This window comes from Mus pahari, chromosome 12, assembly GCF_900095145.1.
Source record: "Mus pahari chromosome 12, PAHARI_EIJ_v1.1, whole genome shotgun sequence".
Lineage (NCBI taxonomy): Eukaryota > Metazoa > Chordata > Mammalia > Rodentia > Muridae > Mus > Mus pahari.
The window spans coordinates 67610110-67620893 of record NC_034601.1 but is presented as its reverse complement, the minus strand read 5'-3'; the positions used below and the strand labels follow the sequence as shown (position 1 = coordinate 67620893).

The window sequence follows — 10784 nt, the reverse complement described above, 5'->3', positions numbered from 1 at the left end:
TGTGAGCATCCACTTCTGTGTTTGCCAGGCACTGGCATAGCCTCACAAGAGGCCACTATATCAGGGTCCCTTCAGCAGAATCTTGCTGGCATGTGCATTCGTATCTGGGTTTGGTGGCTGATGATGGGATGGATCCCCGGATGGGGTAGTTAGCTCAAATTTGCTGAACATCTATTTATCACTTAGATAGATTCTTAAAATACAAAGTAAACAAAAGAATGATATAAAGTTGAATGTATATATTAAAACTATAGTTTCCAATGTGCTGGTTTAAACGGCTACAAAGTCATTTAATAGTGAAACTGGTTTTATGTCTGGTGACTGAGTAAACAATAAACTTTATTTGGAAAATAATAGGCAATAAAGTGACTTCAACTTTGACCTGTTATTGGTGACCTCTGAGTTGCAGGAGCCAACTTTTACTATGGTCACATCTTTGTTATAATACCAAAAGCTGGCCAGTAGAATAAATATATTGTGTCTTATTTCTAAACATAGTATAACGTATAGATTGAGTCACTTGCCAATTAAGAGAAAGGAAATATACATGACTGGGTGCAGATTTAATTGATTTAATTGTCGAGCAATGGTAGCCTTCTTCTCAATATGGTAGTTCTATAAACCTTTAATTAAAAATATCTGTAATGGTGTAAAATATAACACATAACCATATCTCATAGTAGATATGATTTATAGCATAGAAAAAATACTTCAAACCTTATTACCCATAAAGATCAGAAAGAAATAATACATATTGGCAAAGTACTGGAAATCTTCAAGGTGACATGAGACTAAGAGCTTCCATCATGGATGCTGTGAGTATTGCCAGTAACAAAATCCCAGGTCAACAACAGACCAGTGAAAGAATTACGTGGATATTTTCATATTGCATTCTATAAATACATTTTTAAATTCAGAAGGACTTTTGCAGATCAGTGGTGACATGAAAATGGAAGTCTCTCTTTTCAGTCTCTCAAAGAAGATACAAAATTCATCAGAGAAGAATATTGATCTAAACTCATCATTCCTATCAGAGACCACATTTCATTAAGAGGAATTTCAATTTCTTTTCACCTAAGCTTGTTATATGTTATGTGTTGTAATACAAAATACTATTCAGTGAAGAGTTTCTTAATATAGATCTCTTAAATTGGATAAAGTTTTTGTATATTTAAACACAAATACATATATATTCCATCATTTATTCTTATCAGAAATATACTGTTACCTTTCAAATTAATTCTAGCACATTATTCATAAGTAAATATGTTTAGATTTTTAAAGTACTCAACCTGAAATAGTGTCATTGTTCAGAAGGAACCAAAGCACTGTTGGAAGTGATGCATAATTGAATATGAGAAATGAGTTTCAGGATAGCTTACCACATAATAGGGTGTGAGAAGGCAGAAAAGGAGTCAACAGCCTTGAATGTCATGAAATCTCGTAAGCAAACTGGGAGAAATTGCTCACAAAGGCCCAGAGAAAACAGGATAACTAAACTCATAAGTAGCATACAGAATACACTATTAGCACAGTTGCTTCTTCCATTTGTCCAGTAGGTAAAGGAATTTGTTCTGATTTATTTTACAAACAATTAAACGGTGCAAAATAGTGATGCATTTACTCATAATGGATCCAGTATAGAAAGGGATAAAACTATGAGGACATGTACAATTATTAAAATATGTTTACATAAGCTTGGCCATTGTTTTTCTATTAGAGTTATAGAGCATTTGATTGTGTCCAGATAAGAGAAGAATCAAAGAATCTTAAAAGACTGCATTTCCCCTTCAAGAGCAGAAATAGATATATCTGCTCTTTGTAAAAAATGTGCAATATTATACAGAGAAAAGTAGGATCATGTAAGACAAGTTAATGATTCTTCCCCTTCTTTTCGCCTGGCTCACCCTTCATTCTTATACATGATGTGTGAACACTGCATCTTTCCTTCTTTTATTTCTGTTCTCTTCCTTTTTTTCTTTTCTTTCTTTCTTTCATTCTTTTTTTCTTCTTTTTATTTTGTAAATTTGGACTTCACTGCAAATATCCTGGCTTGTAATTTTCATACATATTGTTGTGGTATGATCATTTTTTCCATATCACTAAAAAGCATTCACTTGAAGAGTAGGATGTGAAATGTAGTCGTGTGTGCATGCGTGTGTGTGTGTGTGTGTGTGTGTGTGTATGTGTGTGTGCACATGCATGCTTGCATGTGTTTGTGTATGTGTTTGTGCATGCATGTGTGTGTATGAGTGTGCATATGTGTGTGTGTGTGTGGTATAAGGGAGTATAAACATGCTATAACATACATGTCAGGGTACAAGGACAGTTCTTGAGTATTGAGTCTCTGCTTCTATCATCTGGACTCCAGGAATGAAACTCGGGTTGTAAGTTGTAAGCGTCTTATCCACTAAGCTGTATCACCACACCTCACTGTAGGATTCTAAATGGGTGATATGGGCATTAGATATTTAGATTAGAGCAATCACTCAGATGAGTGATCGTGAGATTATAGAAAATTCAAGAGTCTTCAGTGATGGCTACTCTTGCATTTCAGTGATAGACAAAGGAAACTAGATTAATTCTTTAGAATAACAACAAAGAACAAGAGATTATTTTAGAGGTTTGGAGACTTCTAAATCTATGTGAGATGTGTTTTTTATGATTCACCCAAAGTGTAAAATTGATTAACATAAACCAGTCTAGAATAATTTCAAATTTTGAACTGTGAACCAAACCATCATACATGGAGTTGAGTATCTATAGATTGTATCCAATTTAATCATTCACTAAATGTTTTGAGAGGAAACATGCCAAACATTGGAGGTTTTATTTTTTTAATGAATTATATCTGTCTTTAAATATTTCAGACTAGTGCAGCAGATAGACTTTAAATTAATAATAGAATAAAAGTTACAATAGCCAGCATTCCTCCCGTTTTAATAATTGTTTACATGGAGGCAATCTGATCTCAAGGGAGGGAGAGAAGATAGGGAGATGGAGAAGGACAGAGAGGGTGTGGGTAGGGGCTGAAATGGGAAATTGGGTTGGGGGAGGAGAAACAGAAGAGAGAAGAGAAGAGAACCGCTTGATATAGAGGCAATAAGCGTCCAGGCATTTGGAACCCCTGGGTAAGATGGGAATTGGTAGTGATATTCCTAACTGGGTGTGTTGAGGTAACTGAGAAATTTTCATCCGCGCTTTCAAACACATTGCTGATGCATTCAATGAAGTTATATCCTGTAGGGGAAAGTGAGTAGCGCTGCCAGGGCAAGAACAGAGGGATGAACTTTGGAGGGAATGGTGACATCTTTTGGTATGTCTGCCTTACTATGCAAAGGATTTAAGGGCTGGTAGAGCAAAGAGAGTTCAAGGTTGGCAGGAAATGCTGGGTTCCAAGCGCTACCCTCTGTTCTAAACAGACCCTTGTCTCTGCTCCAGCACTTTCTCCTGCAAAACAGGTACATCTTTCAGTGAAGATTCCCCTGTATTTTCTTTTCTCTCCTTTCTTCCCTTTCTCCTTCTCATGATTTACTTATTTTTTCCCTTTCTTCTGACCCAAATCCTCTGGTTCCTCTGGCTTACCTCTTTTATATCCTTAACCACTGAGAAATGGCAGTAGAGAGGGCTTTGTTTTGTTTGGATTTTGACAGAACTATAATACTGGGAATTGTCTTTAGGGATGCGTATTTCTGGTACACAGAGATGAAGACCTTGGGAAGGAGTAATAAACAGAATTTAAAGTATGGCTTTATATAGGAACATGATTAGGAACATGATGGGTGAACAATTTGAATCTTAGTTTTGTTTTTGTTTTTGTTGTTGTTCTTTTACATTTAGGCTAATCTTATAATAGTTTAAAAAGGAAGTTTCTGGATAAATGAGGTCCAAGCACATGCTTGAAGCATGAATACTATTCCGATACAATAAGAGTGGTCATGAAATTATGCTTATAAAATATTACTTATAATTTTCATTTTAAATCTCAGTATTTTTGTACTGGCTGGTTTTGTGTATCAACTTGACACAAGCTGGAGTTATCACAGAGAAAGGAACCTCAGTTGAGGAAATGCCTCCATGAGATCCAGCTGTGAGACATTTTCTCAATTAGTGATCAAGAGTGGGAGGGCCCCTTGTGGGTGGTGCCACCCCTGGGCTGGTAGTACTGGGTTCTATAAGAAAGCAAGATGAGCAAGCCAGGGGAAGCAAGCCAGTAAGTAACATCCCTCCCTGGCCTCTGCATCAGCTCCTGCTTCCTGACCTGCTTTGAGTTCCAGTCCTGACTTCCTTTGGTGATGAACAGCAGTATGGAAATGTAAGCTGAAAAAAAACCTTTTCCTCCCCAACTTGTTTCTTCATCATGTTTGTGCAGGAATAGAACCCCGACTAAGACAATTTTATTGGCATTTTCTTTAGGAAAGTTATTCTAAAGAATGCTAGAGAGGATTGTTTTTCATTTGAACTCCATGTCAATTGAGGGACTCTGATGGTTGAAGAAGGATCTATAAAGTCAAATACAGGAAAACCAGTCTTAGACAAAAGCATACGCTCCTTGTGTCTGTATGGGAATGTGTCAGTTCTTATTGTTGTTCTATCTAGCTTTGTCTGATCTCTTTCCTATAAAATTGCCCTCTGGGTTCTGCCTCGTTATTACTATACAAATTTTAAAATATATTTAATTTATTAATATATTGAACATATACTTTTTTTCTACTTAGGAAGAGCAAGCCATTTGACAATCTTCAAGAAGTCAAGATTCTTGCTCAGTTCGTAAATGATATTGTGAACATCTCACGCCTTAGCATGACGTACTTTCAGTCCACAAGTCCTTACTGTGCCAGTTGCCAGTACAAAATACAGAGCCTTTTGTTAAAATCACTCACGTATCCAGAAAGGTAGGAAATTAACATTTTGTTTATAATATTTTGTATTAATATTAAAAGTTCTTTGTAAGTTTTAGTTAGGAATTTATGGGTACAACTACTCATTAATTTTATTATACATGAATCCCAGAATGTTAAAAATATATTATAAAATATTATATAATGTACTTATTTTGTCTTGAGTGATACTTAGGATAGTCTAGAGTCACATTGTCTAAGCAAGAGAAAAAACACATAAACACACATAGTTTTAGAAGGTATTATAAGGGTGGGAAATTTGTACAATATACCCCTTAAAGGTTTATTAACACTTTCTTTTTTTCATTTTTGTTTTGAAGTTCAAAATACTGTTACTAGAGTTTAAGAGAAAAATAAAAGGATCAGCACACTGTAAATCTCAGCAGCTTCAGTAAAGATTGAGACAAAGAATGGACAAGAAGGAGAGAAAACGTGCTTTTTGTGTTAGGGTAAATCACAAGGGTCTGGGTAGGATTCATACCACCATGGAAAAGGTCAGGCATTGCTCTGCAACTGTAATGCCAGTGTTTTAGGAAGAGACAAGGGGAATCACCGAGCCAGGCTAGAAAACACAGAAGTCTCCAAACTTAACTAAGACATCCTATCTCAAAGAAATAAAGTAGAAAATGGCAGGGGAATATACCAACATTATGTTCTGGTCTCTGTGTGTACAGGCATAGGTGGATGCACCACACATGCACACGTGCACACATGCATATCTCATAATATGCCACCCCATATTCACATCACAAAAGAAATAGTTTGTGAATTGGTTGTATTCTCTTTAATTTGTTGTAATATTTCTATTTTCACTCACCTTTTATCTATCTATCTATCTATCTATCTATCTATCTATCTATCTATCTATCTATCTATCTATCTATCTATCTGTGTATAATTTGAATTCCCAAATATCTTTTACAAATAAAAGTGTAGTATACAAGATAAGTAGTTGAAGAAAGTAAAATCAAAAGCATTATGTGTGTGTGTGTGTGTGTGTGTGTGTGTGTGTGTGTGTGTATGTGTGTATAGGTAAAGTGATATAAATGTCTGTATGTGTGTACGAGTGTCTTTGGGCATGTATATGTGTGTGTGCTGACACTTTAGATATCATTCTTCAAGTTCCATTCACACTTTGTTGAAGAAAGAGTCTCTTTCCGGACTCATAATAATGATCCCCAGGAATCTGTTAAACTTATAAGATTGCCATTGTGCCAGCCTTTTTATGTGAATGCTAATGGTCCAGTTCAGGTCCCCATCTTGTGTTACTGACTGAGACATCTTCTGAACATACATTTTAATGAGTTCTATATCCACAGAGTAGTGTGGAGAAATTAATCTAAATGCAAATCATCTTGTAATTTCAGTACAAGAATATACATACATTCAAAAATCAGTAAAATGCTATTATAGTTACAAAAGGTAGTTTCATTTTCCCTGTTGTTGAAATGTATGCAAAAGTATCAAAATCAATATATACCAGCAAGAACATTTAATATCATTTCTTACAAATATGTCGTTGGAGCAGGATATCATACATTGAAGACCAATGTTGTAGTTTTAATCTATATCTGCTTTGGTACTTATTTTTTATAATAAAAAATTTATACTAATTAACAAATAGATATTCATAGCAAATTATTTATAAAAAATGATTCATATGTAATGTTTCAACTAAGACATCATTATTAATACTTTCTGTTTTGGATCACTATTTTAATTTTTTATTAAGTTATTTACTTTATACCCTGATGGCAGCTTTCCTTCCCTCCTCTCCTTTTAGTGCTCCTGTGTCCCCTCTCACCTCAAACCGTCCTTCCCTTCTCAGAACAGGCAAGGTCTCCCATGGATATCAACCAACCTTGGCACATCAAGTTGCAGTAAGACAAGGCACATCTTCATCTATTGCAGTTAGACAATATAGCCCAGTTAGGGGAAAGGGATTCAGAGGCAGGCCATGCAATCAGAGACAGCCCCTGATCCCACTTTAGGAGTCCCTTATGAAGACCCAGCAGCACAGCTGTTACCTATGTGCCTAAGTCCTAGGTCAGTCCCATGCATGCTCTGTGGTTGACAGTTCAGTTTCTATGAGCACCTATGCGCCCAGATTAGTTGTTGCTGTAGATTTTCTTCTGATATTTTCTTCAGGTAATTTCAATCCTTACCCCCCCCACCCCCGCCCTCCATCTCCTACAGGATTCTCTGAGTTCCTCATAATGTTTGGCTGAGTCTCCACATCAGTTTCCATCAACTGCTGGGTGAAGACTCTCTGAGGAGTTATGCTAGACTCCTCTCTTCAAGTATAGTAGACTATCATGAATAGTGTTAGGACTGGGGTCACTCTCATGACATGGATTTCAAGATGGGCCAGTCATTGGTCGGCCCTTCTCTCAAATTCTGATCAATATTTTACCCCTGCATATCTTATAGGTTGGATGGCTTTTGGTTTTGTGGTTGGGTTGGTGTCTCAATTTCTCCATTGGAAGTTTTGCCTGGCTATAGGAGATGACCAGTTCATGCTCAATACTCCCCATCACTAGGAGTCTTAGCCTCTTGAGTTCCTGGGAATTTCCATTGTTCTAGGTTTCTAGCTAGTCTCCGATATTGCCTCGTCAATCTAGTTTTTTCTCTCAGTACTCTACTCCTCTGTCCTCCCTGCATCTGATCCCTCCTATTCCCATTCTCACTCCTCCCCAACCCACTCCTCTCTTTCTATTCACCACCAATATTTAATCTATTTCCCTTTCTCAGTGAGACTCAAGGACACCCTGCTTGGGCCGTTCTTGTTACTTAACTTCTTTGGGTCTGTGATATTAGTCACAAAATATAGTTTGTTACCTATATTTTGTGACTAATATCCACTTATAAATGAGTCCATACTACAGTTGTCTTTCTGGGTCTGGGTTACTTCATGCAGCACCCTTTTTCTAGTTTCATTCATTTGCCTGCAAATCTCATGATGTCATTGTTTTTCATGGCTGAGTCATAATCCATTGTATAGACGTACCACATTTTTGTTATCTATTCTTCAGTTGAAGGACATCTAGCTTGTTTCCAGCTTCTGGCTATTACAAATAAAACTGTTTCAGTCCGTGAACATAGTTGAGCAAGTGTCCTTGTGGTATGGTGGAAGATCTTTTGAGTATAGGAGTGGTATAGCCAGGTCATAGGGTAGATCTATTCCCAATTTTCTGAGAAATCACTAAATTGATTTCCCCAATTGGTTGTACAAGTTCATGGCAAATGAGTAGTGCTTCTCTTGCTGCACATTCTCCTCAGCATTAGCTCTCCTTTGAGATTTTGATCTTACCCATTCCCGGGGAAGTGGGATAAAAATCTCAGAGTTGTTTTGATTTGCATTTCCCTGATGACTAAGGATGTTGAACATTTCTTCAAGTGCTTCTTGGCCATTAGCCATTCCTCTGTAAAGAAGTCTGTACCCAATTTTTTAATTGCTTTTTTGGTTTGTAGCTGTCTAATTTCCCAAGTTATTTATATATTTTGGATATCAACCCTCTGTCAGATCTGGAGTTGGAAAAAATATTTTCCCATTCTATAAACTGCTGTTTTGTCCCTTTGAAAGTGTCCTTGCCTTACAGGAACTTTTCAGTTTCATGAGGTTCAATTTATTAATTGTTGATTTTGAAAACATGATTCATATATAATGTCTCAACATTATATTATTAATATTATAATATTATTAAAAATTATTAATATTTTTGATTTTTGCAAAAAAACTAAAGTTTTGCAAAACTACACAACAATTGAGGAGTGGGGAGAGGTGGAAGTGGAAGAGGAGCTGTGGCTGGCTCAAACTTTTCCAGATATTATAGCTATATCATTATAGGTCATTGTAAATGTGACATTTTGCACTTAGCTGCAATCTTTATCACTGAAGATTATAGAGTAATAGCGTTTCATTTAAAAGTATTACATTACTTATCCACTCACCATTTAAAAGACACGAGCTTTAGTTTTGCTTCTTATTAGTAAATTTGTACTTGCATATGGGTTTTTATATGGCTATAAGGTGTCATTTTTCTTATATAGATATCAAGAAGCAGGATTGTTGGGTCATATGATATATCTTAAACTTTATAACGAATTGTCAAAGAAATTTTCAAAGTAGCTAAATGTTTTGAAGAGCAGTATATGTTTACTGCTCTTCTGGCAAGTGTTCCTCTACCACTGTCTTAGTTACTTCATATTACAGTGATAAACAAATAGGATTAAGGCCACTTATAAAAAAATACATTTGGGGTGGAGAGATGACTCAGTGGTTAAGAGCACCAACTGCTGTTCCGAAGGTCCTGAATTCAAATCCCAACAACCTCATGGTGGCTCACAACCATCTGTAATTCCCTCTTCTAGAGTGTCTGAAGACAGCTACAGTGTACTTACATATATTAAATAAATAAATCTTAAAAAAAGAGGAATGTCACAATAAAAGCCATTATTTAAAAAAAAAAACAAAAACATTTCAATGGGGCTTGCACTTCCAAAGAGATAAGAGTCTATCAGCATTTTGGCAGGCAGCACAGCAGTAGGCAAGCAGGCATGGTACTAGGGCAACATCTGAGAATTGACATCCTAATCCCAAAACAGGAAGCAGAGAGCACCCTGGGGATGAAGAAAGACTTCTGAAACTGGAAGCCAATCCCAGTCTCACTCCTTCCCCTCAAAAGGCCAGAGCTCCTAATCTTTTCCAAACTACAACTAACTGAAGACCAAGAATTCAAATGCCTGAGGCTTATGGGACCTCCACAACTATGTCACATGTGGCTTCATTTTGTGATTGCTACTTAATTGGTTGCTTGACTCTAGTTTTGTTTGTTTGTTTGTTTTTAACAGCTATGCAAATATACCTCATCACTAATTGGCATTTTTCAAATGGCAATGATGAGGTCATTTGTACTCTTGAATTTGGGCATTTACATATTTAGCTAAACAAGATTATGACAGTGTAGGTAAATTCTTGCTCTGGCTTTTGTTTTCTATTTGTAGTATATATGTGTATACATGTAACTTCAAGTATGAATTCATCTGTTTGTTCTGGCATTGTACATATGTGAGGGCATGTGTCTTGTAAAGGCCAGAGATTAAAATCAGCAATTTTCTTTACTCAACTTTGATTTTTTTGAACCTAGACTTCCATTGACTCTGAGCTCATGGATTCAGTTTCATACCTATAACTGCAAGTTCTCAGGTATCGGGATCACTCTGTGCTCCACCCTGAGCCCTGGTTTACATGGGTGCTGGGGCTTCTAATTTCTGTCCTCTGTTTGCATGGGAAGAAGATTACAAAGTGGAGCTTTTCAGCCTCATCCTTAGATGCTTTTGCTGATAGACACATGTTCTCACCTGGTTTAATTTACTTTCTAAAGCAGTTTTCACAATAATTCTTCATATTGTGGGTGCATTATTGTGGAAGTACAATATAATATCTTTGAAATTTTCTCATGATTTTTTTCATCCTGAAACAAATTTTACTTTTAGTACTTTTGCAAGTAGCTATGGTGAATGTTGCCTTGATTGTATTGAAAGTTCTATTGGTATATTTTCTTTGTTTCTCAAAAAAATGACAAATTATTCTCTTTGGATAATCAATTTTGTTCTGAATTAGAACAATTAGATTATAATATGCCTGATAATTTTATTCCTATATGTAAGCTTGCTATAAAGAATGATTGATTATAATATTGTACTATAATAACTTTAAGGGATAAAAGGAAATAAATCATATTTTCTTCTATGAAGGAATTTGATAAACTCTTGTCTTTGAATCTCATTGTCCTGGCCCTGCAGATTTTGTTCTTTTTCCTTCCTTCCTTCCTTCCTTCCTTCCTTCCTTCCTTCCTTCCTTCCTTCCTTCCTTCCTTCCTT

The 10784-nt window shown here is 36.1% G+C and overlaps 1 protein-coding gene across 1 annotated transcript in view; it reads left to right on the top strand.

The window, feature by feature from the left end:
- Lipi (lipase I) overlaps positions 1 to 10784 on the top strand; it is a 51784-nt gene that overhangs the window by 26426 nt on the left and 14574 nt on the right. The window contains exon 9 of the mRNA XM_029544338.1: positions 4719 to 4895. Coding sequence (XP_029400198.1) covers positions 4719 to 4895 — 177 coding nt within the window. The remainder of the gene's footprint in view (positions 1 to 4718; positions 4896 to 10784) is intronic.